At 43.6% G+C, this 12,255-nt stretch overlaps 1 protein-coding gene across 1 annotated transcript in view; it reads left to right on the top strand.

Moving 5' to 3' along the window:
- Kif27 (kinesin family member 27) overlaps nt 1-12,255 on the top strand; it is a 71,445-nt gene that overhangs the window by 10,972 nt on the left and 48,218 nt on the right. The window contains exon 4 of the mRNA XM_021215381.2: nt 5,422-5,565. Within this exon, the coding sequence (XP_021071040.1) occupies nt 5,422-5,565 (144 nt within the window). The remainder of the gene's footprint in view (nt 1-5,421; nt 5,566-12,255) is intronic.

The following is a 12,255-nucleotide window of genomic DNA, read 5'->3' as shown; positions in this document are numbered from 1 at the left end:
TCTATACAGTGAGATGTAGGCCATCCTGGTCTATACAGTGAGATGTAGGCCATCCTGATCTATACAGTGAAATGTAGACCATCCTGGTCTATACAGTGAGTAAGGCCTATCTTTAAAAAAACAAAAAAGGAAATAAGTATATGAAAATCTCAGTTTTCTTCTTAGCATCTCTGTGTCTCATTTCCTATTCTTTCTCAGATTTGCTCTTTGTCTATTTCTTTTTCTCCTATGATGTGATCAAAGTACATTTTAAGGTATATTTATTAAATAGAACCTTGTGAACTTTCATACCAATTTAGAGGATCAAAGAAATATTTTTACAAACAAAATTGTTATATTGCACTGAGTTTTCTTCTTTTGTATGTGTGTGATTTCTGAAACCCAGGGCCTTGAACATGCTAGGTGCTCACTGTATCTCTGAGCTGTGAATGCCCTTGGTCTTTTTGTTGTTGTTCCTTTTCTCTTTTCTTTCTCTCTCACTCACTCTTTCTCTACCTCTACCTCTCTTTTTCTCCTTTTCTTTCCTTCCTTCTTTCCTTCCTTCTTTCCTTCCTCTCTTTCTTTCTTTCTTTCTTTCTTTCTTTCTTTCTTTCTTTCTTTCTTTCTTTCTTTCTTTCTTTCTTTCTTTCTTTCTTTCTCTTTCTCTTCCTTCCCTCCTTCCTCCCTTTCTTCCCTCACTCCCCCTTCCCTCCTTCCTCCTCCTTTTCTTCTGCTTTCTTCTCTTCCTCCTTCTCCTTCTTCCTCACAGTCTCATATGATAGTGCAGACTTGTTTGCAACTCCCTCAGTATTTTAGTCATGTCTAGAACTCTAGAACTTTGAATGATCTCTGCCTCAGTCTCCCAAGACCTGGAATCACAGGTATGAGCTACCATGTCTGACTTTCAGGTCTGTGGTTGTTTTTGTTTTTGAGACAGGATTTCATATAGCCTAGGTTGGCGTCTGACCTGTTATACAGCTAAGGATGACCTTCAGCTTCTCATCTTCCTTTTTCTACCTTGCAGCTCTGGGATTATATGAGTACATCAACTACATCCAGTTTATTTAGTGCTGGGAATCAAACTCAGGGCTTTATGCATGCTGGGCAGGCACTCCACCAATCGAGTTACATCCCTAGGGCACCACTGTGGTTCTTGAATGAAGAAAATACTTTATCCCTTGAGTTTGAGTTATACACTTATTTATTATGTTTATATATTCTTTATTTGGGGGAATTTTATTATTTGCTGGGATTAAAGGTGAGGTATGTGCCATATACCTGTCTACATACTTGATTTTAAATAATGTGGGTGTATACATGTATAAATATATACTATGTATATATTTAGTTGAAAATTACTTCCTCATATTTAAAAGTTACATTTATTTGTGTGTTACACATGCAGGTGTATAGAGATCAAAGGACAACTTGCAGGAATCAGTTTTCTTCTTCCAGCATGTAGTCCCAGGACTGAACTCACCTCCTCAGGCATAGTGGTGGTACTTCACCCTTAAGCCATATCACTCACGTCTTTTTAAATGAACGTATGTCCAGGAACTAGTAGAGAACAAAACAAAGTCAGTTCGACTTTTGTGGAGTTTTCCAGCAAAATCCCACGAGGGGGCCTTGAGTTGTTCCTTAGGTTGTGCTCTGCTTCTTGTTCCTTAGGTAACAGCGCTCTGCCTCTTGTTCCTTAGGTAACCGTGCTCTGCCTCTTGTTCCTTAGGTAACCGTGCTCTGCTTCCCTGGTATTGCTGTTTGCCTTTTACATTTGTTTGTATTTTTTCTTTGTTTTTAATTACTTTATTCTTTTATATATGGGGGTATTTTGTCTGTATGTGTGTGTGCGTGCGTGCGTGCGTGCGCGCGTGCGCGCGCGCGCGCGCGCGCGTGTGTGTGTGTGTGTGTGTGTGTGTGTGTGTGTGTGTGTGTGTGTGTGTGTGTGATGCCCATAGAGGCGAGAAGAAGGAGGCATCAAATCATCCCCTGGAATTGAAGTTGCAGAAGTTTTGAACTGCCTGGATGCTGGGGAGGGAAGCCATGTTCTTTAGAAGAGCAGTCACTGAGTCATCTCTCTCCAACCATGTTTTTGTTTTTTCCAAGGAAGGATCTCAAATAACACAAGATAGACTTGAATTCTATATGTAGAACTCCAGTTCTAGAGGATCTGGCACACTCAAAATGGCATGCATACAGGCAAAACACCATCAGTGCACATAAAAATAAATAAATCTAAGGGGGGGAGGGAGGAAGAAAACAGAAGGAGCTGGTGCATGCCTGTCACCCCAGCACTTGGGAGGCAGAAGTAGGAGGATTATGAGCTCCAGGCCAGCCTGCACTGCACAGCGAGTTCCAGGACAGTGTGGGGTACATACTGCCCTGGGCCACCATGCCCACTTTTTTTTGTTCTTCAGCAGGAAAACATCATTTAAAACTCAACCTTTTTAGTTACAGGTTTCAGCAAAATACATTTTTTCATGAACTGAGAGGAAACCGTTTCACATGGGACATGTGGCAGGCACATGCCTATCACCCCAGCACTCAAGAGGCTGAGGCAGGAGGGCCTAGGGCTGCTCATGGAGCCCAGGCCAGAAACAAACTAATGAGAGTTCCTCTTAAACTTTTTAAATTTCACTTTTAAAGTTTGAAATTTCCCGGCAGACTTTCAAAACATGGACTGTGCATGTAGCTTAGGGACAGGGCACCCGCCTGTGGCTTGTGAAGCCCTGCCTTTGATCTCAGCTCTGGGAACAGCTTAGTAGAGCTGCTTACATTTTTGATGTCTTTAGTGTGTGGCTTAGTAGAAGATACTTGTGTTTTCTTATGCTTTAGCAAGATCTTGTCAAAATTATAAGGAAATCTACCCTTATGTAGATTTATAGTTGGCAGGCATGAGTATTTCAGTAACTTTTGAGATAAACCATGGGCAGTCTTTCATACTACACCAAAACTTAATAAGTAAAAATTTTCTTTGTTGACTTGCAATGAGTGATTTGAAATTATTTTATTATATTATGATTTATATAATAAAACTTACTGGTCTCTATCTTGACCTTTGAGTGATTCTTTTCTGCATATGATTTTGAATGATTATATAATTGTCATTTGGAAAATAATTTAGTGTAGATATTCCACGTGTTTAAACATTTTCTACATTCCTTAATATCACCAGTGATCTCACTAGCAAGGTCTGTAGCATTTACTGGGAGCCATCAGGCTCACAGTGGTAGAAATAATTTCTAAAATTTAATTTTTTTCATGAAATTTGAACTTTATATTTTGTAACAAATATATATTAGTTACTTTTTTGTTACTGTGATAAAAAATATCTGCCAAATGTAACTTTTAAAAGGCAAGTTTTCTTTTGGCTCAAGTTTGAAAGTCTAGTCCATATAGCAAAAAAGGCATGACAGCAGGAACAGGAGGCCACTGGTCACATGGGCCACCATTGGGGACTGCAGAGAAGGTAATGCTCTACTCATTTTTGGTTTTTGTTTGTTTTTTATATATTCTGGGATGGGTCTTCTTCAGTTAAATTTTTTATAAACACTCTCATAGACACATCTGCAGTTATGTGTTTCCATGGTGATTATAAATTTCCTCTCATTGACAATGAAGATCAACTTTCACAATTCCATCTTTATCAACTTGATATCCATTATTTTAGGTCATAACATTTCATTCCTCTTTCTAGGTCTCATTTTCATCTCATAATACAAAATGTATTTACTTATCTCTAAACATCCCCACAATCCAACAGTTCCAACATTGCTCAAAAATCTGAAGTATCTTCTGAGAATCGATTTCTTAACCATGAGCTCCTACAATTCAATATTTACATAAGGGAGAAACTGGTCAGAGACAGGAAATGGGACCAAAGCAAGACTGGAACCTAGCAAGGAAGACAAACTCCTACAGCTTCATGTCCAGCATCTGGGCTTATGCTGTGTCACCTGGGCTAGCAAGGGCCTGGGCTAGCAAGGGCCTAGGTACCACATCTCTCCAGCTCTGCTGCTTCAGTACAGATGGCCTCTCTCTTAACACAAGTCTCACTGTATGCCTGTTGCTTTCCTTAATCAGTGTCCCATGACCCTGACATCCCCAGTATCCTGGGATTCCATTACAACTTAGCTTTGCTGACACCTGTCTACCTGTTGGCCACTCGGGGACCCCTTGCAGGGAATCTGATGGAGCTATACATTGATTGGCCTCGGTGACTTTCTAAAGCCTTGATGCGAGCCTCTATGACTTTCTTGCTCCTGTGTTTGTCATGCCTATAAGATCAGTGTCTCCTGGATGCTGCTGCTAAGTCCTGCTGTTGCTGCTGCTGCTGCTGCTGCCGCCACCACCTGAGGTATAGCCTGATCCTTTGTGCTTGCCTCTGGTGCTGACCATGATAAAACAGTTCCTAGGCAGTTCTTTTCAGAAGGGAACCACTTGAGCAGCAATCTCAGTGCCAGCTCTCTTCTTTCAAATGAATTTCCGTTCTTAGATGGAGCCTTTCTTAGAGTTGTGCCATCAAGGCACTTTCCCCCTGCCCCAGGGCTAAGCACTGTTGCTGATGGTGCTAAACTCCTTAACAGTGACAGCTGCCTTCCCTGCCAAGCGGTACAGTTTTCCAACAAGTGCATGCTCTACTCATTGCTTTCTCTCTCACTGTAGATCTGGATGAGAGTAAGGAGGGGTAACTGTGCCATAGCCTGAATGCTATCCTGCTTTGACGGTTTCTTCACTAAACATATTAGTCCATTGCCTTGAGTTCAGACTCACTCAAGTTCCCATGACAGAATGCAGCCCGCACCTTTGTCAGCTTGTAAAAGTTCCCACTAGAGCCCTTGTTTCCCTTCGAAGCCTCATAAACATGGTCTCCACTTGTCTGGGCCCACACTTCCTTGGCATTCCGGTATACCAAACTGCTGCTGGGACAGCCCATTCCAGCTCTAAGTACAGCACTCTAGGGCTCTCTACCTCAGTTTTCCAAACTTTCCCGAAGTCCTCCGGCAAACTAGGTCACGGGATGAGGTTCATTGCAGCAACTGGTGCTAAGACGTTCATCACACTTCTTAGTACCAGTTACTTCTGTTAAGTAGCCTTGTTGCTGGGACAAAATACCTGAAAAGCAGTCCAAAGAGAGGAGGATTCATTTTGGCTAAAAGGTCAAGTTGCACCTGCAGTTAGGAAGAAGACAGATGAATGGATGTTGGTTCCTAGCGCTTCCTCGTTTCTGTTCCCATGGAATGGTACCATCTACACTTGGAATAGATTCCCATGCAGTCACAGTGATAGGCACCTCTATTTCTGCTTGTCTCAGAAAGAATCTGGAAAAGGCCAAGTAAGAAGGCCAAGGAAACCTTAGCCGGGGGTTGTCAAGCTATCAGTGGACCTTACACTGCTCTCTAGCACTCTCAGGGTCTGCTGAACTCTGTCTTCTTCCCTTCCCAGTGTGCTCTGGCCGCCGATCAAGTGGTGTTCACGCAGAAGGATCTGGAGCTGGAGGAGCTGAGGAGCCAAGTGCAGCTGATGATGCAGGAGAACAAAGGGCATGCCGTGTCTCTGAAAGAAGCCCAGAAAGTGAATAGGTTGCAGGTAAGGCTCAGCGCACACCGCTCTGTAACCCTGCTGAGTAGATGGGCACTCAGACCGTGAGTTGGTGCTTTACAGTGGTGCACTGCAGATGGGGAACTGTGGACATGGCAGCTCCACTACTTGGGTGTGTGTTTGTATTTCCTCTGTCTGTGAAACAGAAGCCCAGAAAACAACAAAACTGGTTTCCCATTAAGGTTTAGGGTTTAAAAAACAAAGAAAATATCTAAGGACTTGATTTACACGCCATGCATTAGTTATCTTTTCTCCAGACTTTTCATTCATTCGTGTCACGTTACTAGGCAGTGTGGTATTAAGAACTGAAGGCAGGGCTGGCACTGTAGGACAGTGATGAACGCCTTACCTGGTATGTGCAAGACCAGGGGTTCAGTCCCCAGTGACAAACCCCAAGAACATTGGAAGGTAATCACAGAATTTAATTTTCCTTTTTTGTTGTTGTTGTTTTAAGATTTAAGATAGGATTTCTCTGTGTAGCCCTGGCTGTTCTGGAACTAGCTATGTAGTCCAGTCTGGCCTTGAACTTACAGAGATCTGCCTGCCCCTGCCTCTTGAGAGATGGTATTAAAGGTGTACACTGCCTCCACTTCCCACCCCCTCTGGAAACATTTAAGCTTTTATAATTTATTATAGAATATCCTCTTACACTACATGAGTGATTTGCTCTTCAGTTTTAGTTAAGTCTTTCAGATTTTCTACGTTAGAATTCCTATGAGTAACACAGATTGTTTGCCTAAGGCCAAGTATGGTGGTGCACACCTTCAATCCCAGCACTCAGGGGTCAGAGACTGGTGATCCCTGTGAAATGGAGGTGAGCCCAGTCTACATAGGAAGTTCCAGGACAGCCTGGTCTACATAGGGAGTTCTGACCAGCCAGGGCTACACAGAAAGACTCAGTCTCAAAACAAAATAATTAGTTCAGACTAGTGTCCTAATATACTGCCCCTTTTTACTTTAATTTGATTTTTATATAGAAGAGACAGAGGTCCAGTTTCTTTCTTCTTTGTGTGAATGTCCAATTTCATGAGCACAGTTTACTGAAAATACTGTTCTTTCTCCAGTGTATATTTTTACTGTTGTCTTAGAGTTTCTATTGCTGCAACAAAACATGACCAAGAAGCAAACTGAGGAAGAAAGGGATTCATTGACTTAACACTTGCATACTGCCATTCAGGATGAGTGTCAAGCCCGCCAGGTACCTGGGGGCAGGAGCTGATGCACAGGCCATGGAGGGATGCTGCTTACTGGCTTGCTCCTCATGGCTGCTCAGCCTGCTTTCTTATAATCCAGGACCACTAACCCAGGGATGACAGTGCCAACAATGGGCTGGGCCCTCCCCCAGCAATCACTGATTAGAAAATGCCCTATATTCCTGCCTTCAGCCTGTGTCCTATGGAGGCATTTTCTCAGTTGAGGTTCCCGCCTATCAGATGACTAGCTTGTGTCATGTTGGCATAGAGTAGGCAGCACACTGACTGAAGGCACTCTGTTCCATTGTCTTGAGTAACTAACCCTACAGCAGCACACTGACTGAAGGCACTCTGTTCCATTGTCTTGAGTAACTAACCCTACAGCAGCACACTGACTGAAGGCACTCTGTTCCATTGTCCAGGGTAACTAACCCTATAGTTTAAGTAAGCACATGTTCTGTGTCTTCATACATTGTAGCATGACGTTGATTTGAAATTGGATTTTTAAATGTCTCTATCTTTGTTCCTGTGCTCACAATTACTTTAGTTATTCAGTCTTTATAGTCACATACACATTTTAGTAGTGTTCCTTCTACCTGTGTAAAGAGTGTCACTGCTATTGGGACAGGAACTGCATTGAGTATGTAAACTGCTGTGGGCACTGTGGCACAGTAACTTTTCTTCCAGTGCAGGACCATGGAAGACCATTTCATTGTGGTTTTCCCCTTCAGTGTCTTTCACTGGACACTCATCATTGTCACTGTAGAGGTTACTTATTCACTGTTTGGTGATATTTACATTTTTTTGTAGTTACTATGAATAAGATTATTTTCTTGACCTTTTTCAGGAATTTTGTTTTTATAAGTTGATTTTGACAAGTTTTTTTGGTTGAGTGTTTAACTGTTTTGTATTTTTTTTTAAATCATAGGGCTAGAGGGGGGCTTATCAGTTAAGAGTGCTTCCTACTCTTGCAGAAGACCTGGGTTTGATTCCCAGCACCCAAATCAGGCAGCTTAGAACTAACTGCCTGTGACTCCAGCTCTAGGGGATCTGATGCCCTTGAGCTCCCACAGGCCTGCCACACCTAACTCATGCAGGCAAGCATAGATGCACACACATCTTTAAAGATAAGCAGGAGTAATGTGATCTCCACTTGTTCTGCTTTTTAACATTTTTATTTAATATTTTTACAATCATTTGTATAGACTGTATCGTGATCATATTCATTAGCCATCACCCCTTCCCACTCTTCCTGACACCTTTTCTCCCAACTAGCCTCCTTCCTACTCCCCCACCACCCCGTGGTGTGTGTGTGTGTGTGTGTGTGTGTGCATGTGTGTGTACATGTGTATGTGTATATGTGCGCGCACACGTGTGCAGCTGCTCTATGCCGTGGTTGAGTGTGGTGCAGGATGCCGAATACAGATGCCATAACGCTCCTCTCCAGTCTCTGACTCTTGCTATCTTTCCAACCCCTCAAGTGATGTCCCCAGGCCTAGGAGATATCATTTTCAGGCTGAGAACTCAGCAATCACTAGCCCTCAGCACCTTGACAGTTGTGAATCTCTGCATTGATTGTCACCCTCTGCAGAAAGAAGCTAATGTCTACAGAGTCGTTTGTCCAGCCACAAAGCATCAGCAGTGCGCTCTTTCCTAAAGCCTTGACCTCCTCGGCCATGGCTGTCGGTCACGTTCACTATACTAAGTACTATTTCCTTCCTGTGGAATGGGCCTCAAATCCAACTGTAAAGCAAATGGTTACCCCAGACATACTTGCCTGGAGGTCAGATTGTAGCCCAGAGGGTTCAGAGCCAGGCAATGTGATGGCTCTTCTCCCATAGCAGTATACGTAGTACCTTGTGGCACGGTGAGAGCTAGGCCTTAGGGTAAAGCATCCAGTTCACTTCTAGCTGGATTTCTCTGTGTTCGACAAAGTGTGGTGCCTTCAGCATTAGGGTCCTCTCTCATTTTGATGAGTAGCCAAGAGCAGTAGCAATGAGTCGTATCTGGGTAATAGCTCACAGTCTGGGAGTCCACAATGTGCACAGTGACATTTGCTTACAAATCTGTGGTTGCTGGGGGCAACATCATTAGCTCTATTGAATACCTCCAGTCATGCTTTTTTAAAAAATTGGTTATTTTATTTATTTACATTTTACATCCCCCTTCCCAGTTTCCCCTCCGCAAACCCCATATGCCATCCCTATCCCCCTCCTCCCCCCCCCCGGCTTCTATGCGAGTGCTCCCCCACACACCCACCCACTCCTGCCTCACCACCCTAGCATTCCCCTATGCTGGGGCATCAAGCCTCCACAGAACCAAGGGTCTCTCCTCTCATTGATGCCCGATAAGGCCATCCTCTGCTATATATGTAGCTGGAGCCATGTGTATTCTTTGGTTGGTGGTTTAGTCCCTGGGAGCTCTGGTTGGTTAGTATTGTTCTTCAGCTCCTTCAGTCCTTTGTCTAACTCCTCCATTGGGTCCCCATGCTCAGTTTGATGGTTGGCTGCGATCATCCGCATCTGTATTGATCAGGCTCTGGCAGAACCTCTCAGGGGACAGCTATACCAGGCTCCTGTCACCAAGTGCTTCTTGGCATCAGTGTCTGGGTTTGCTGTCTGCAGATGGGATGGATCCCTACCCTAGGTGGGCAGTCTCTGGGTGACCTTTCCTTCAGTCTCTGCTCTATTCTTTGTCCCTGCATTCCCTTTAGACAGGGACAATTCTGGGTTAGTATTTTTTATATGGGTGGGTGGCCCCATCCCTCAACTAGGGGCCATGCCTATCCACTGGAGATGGTCTCTATAGGTTCTCTCTCCCCTTTGTTGGGTATTTCAGCTAATGTCATCCCTGTTGGGTCCTAGGAGCCTCTTGCTTTCCTGGCATCTCGGACTTTCTAGCGGCTACCCTCAGTTCCTCCTCACCCACTTCTATACACCTCCATTCAATTTCCTGACCCTCTGCACTTCTCCCCCTCCCTGCCTCCTCCTACACCTGATCCTGCCCCCCCTTTTCCCTCCCCCTTCTCAATCCCTCCCAAGTCTCTCATTCTCTCTGCCTTCCGTGATTATTTTGTTCCCCCTTCTAAATAGGACTGAAACATACATACTTTGGTCTTCCTTCTTTTTGAGCTTCATATAGTCTGTGAGTTGTATCATGGGTATTCTGAGGTTTTGGGCTAATATCCACTTATCAGTGAGTACATACCATGTGTGTTACCTCACTCAGGATGATAGTTCCATCCATTTGCCTGTGAATTTCATGAAGTCATTTTTTTAATAGTTGAGTAGTACTTCATTATGTAAATGTACCGTATTTTCTCTGTTAAGGGACATCTGGGTTGTTTCCAGATTCTGGCTGTTAAAAATAAGGCTGCTATGAACATAGTGGAGCATGTGTCCTTGTTATACATTGGAGCATCTTTTGGGTGTATGCCCAGGAGAGATATAGCTGGGTCCTCGGGTAATACTATGTCCAGTTTTCTGAGGAACTGTCAGACTGATTTCCAGAGTGGTTGTACCAGCTTGCAATCCCACCAGCAATGCAGGAGTGTTCCTCTTTCTCCACATTCTCACCAGCATCTGCTGTCACCTGAGTTTTTGATCTTAGCCATTCTGATTTTTGTGAGGTGGAATCTCAGGGTCATTTTGATTTGCGTTTTCCTGATGACTAAGGATATTGAACATTTCTTTAGGTGCTTCTTGGTCATTCAAGATTTCCTCAGTTGAGATTTCTTTGTTTAGCTCTATACTCCATTTTTAATAGGGTTAATTGGTTCTCTGGAGTCTAACTTCTTGAGTTCTTTGTATATATTGGATATTAGCCCTCTATCAGATGTAGAGTTGGTAAAGATCTTTTCCCAGTCTGTAGGTTGCCATTTTATCCTATTGACAGTGTCCTTTGCCTTACAGAAGCTTTTCAATTTTATGAGGTCCCATTTGACAATTGTTGATTTTAGAGCATAAGCCATTAATGTTCTGTTCAGGAAAATTTACCCTGAGCCAATGTGTTTGAGGCTCTTTCCTACTTTCCCTTCCTCCTCTTCTTTTTCTTCTTTTTAAAGAATTATTTATTTTATGTATATGAGTAATGTTTATGTAATATCTTCAGACACACCAGAAGAAGGCATCAGATCCATTATAGATGGTTGTGAGCCACCATGTGGTTGTTGGGAATTGAACTCAGGACCTCTGGAAGGGCAGTCAGTGTTCTTAACCACTTAGCCATCTCTCCAACTCCCCCACTTTCTCTTTTATTAAATTCAGTGTGTCTGGTTTTATGTGGAGGTCTGTGATCCACTTGGACTTGAGCTTTGTACAAGGAGATAAGAGTGGGTCAGTTTGCATTCTTCTACATGCCGACTGCCAGTTGAACAGCACCATTTGTCGAATATGCTGTCTTTTTTCCAGTGATGGATTAGGCTTCTTTGTCAAAGATCAGGTGACCATAGGTGTGTGGGTTTATATCTGGATCTTCAATTCTATTCCATTGATGTACTTGCCTGTCTCCGTACCAGTACCATGCAGTTTCTATCACTACTGCTCTGTAGTACAGTGTGGATCAGCAGGGCCTTGACCTTCTGCTTCTACCTCCCAAGTGTTGTGGTTGTAGGCACATGCTAGGAAAGGTCTGTCAACTGAGCCAAAGCCCCAGCCTTGACTGATACATTTTTGTTAACATGCTTTTTTGTGGTTTTGTTGTTGTTTTTAAGGAAGGGTCTCTCTGTGTAGCTATGACTGACTTGAAATTTGGTATGTAGACCAGGCTGACCTCAAACTCAGAGAGATCCAGCTACCTTTGCCTCCTGGGTGCTTGGACTAACACAGTGCCACACTGGTTGGTGCGCCTTCTGTGCTTGTGAGACACATACTGAAGTCAGAGCTTTCTGAACTGGTCATGCTTCTAGTTCAGACCAGCCACAGAGCAGACACATAGCCCCTGTCCTACCACGCGTCCGGTCACTGGCTCCTGTCTATGCTTTGGACTTTCTTTGTTACTTAAAGTTTCACTTTGCTAATTTTCCACTTTTTGTCTCCTTTGCTCTAATCTAAGAGTAATACTTGTGCTTTTTCAGCTTTGTCTGGTGTCTTTTATTTGTCAGAAAGTTCAGACTTGTATACAAACAGCTAAGTAGATAAAATCACAGTGTCAAATAATCCAGTCATGGCTAGTGGGGCATCATCATCATCATCATCGCTTATTATTCAGTAAGTTTCTGTGGGTTGGGGATATAACTCCGTGGTACAGTCCTTGCCTAGTGTGCACAAGGCCCTGGGACTCGTGCTGGCACTGAAGAGGAAGGTTCTTAGCTCTTAGAGCAGTACTGGTTACTTATGGGCACCAAAGGGAAGGGATGAGGTTCCATTAGACACTGCGCCCCCCCACCCCCNCCCCCCAGTACCTACATTTCAGCTGTCTCTCCTCCTACACCCTTCCTGCATAGCTAAGTTCGATGGTGTCATGAGTTTATCCTGTAACTTCTCAG

This window comes from Mus pahari, chromosome 16, assembly GCF_900095145.1.
Source record: "Mus pahari chromosome 16, PAHARI_EIJ_v1.1, whole genome shotgun sequence".
In the NCBI taxonomy this organism is placed as follows: domain Eukaryota; kingdom Metazoa; phylum Chordata; class Mammalia; order Rodentia; family Muridae; genus Mus; species Mus pahari.
This window is presented reverse-complemented; position numbering and strand designations above follow the sequence as displayed.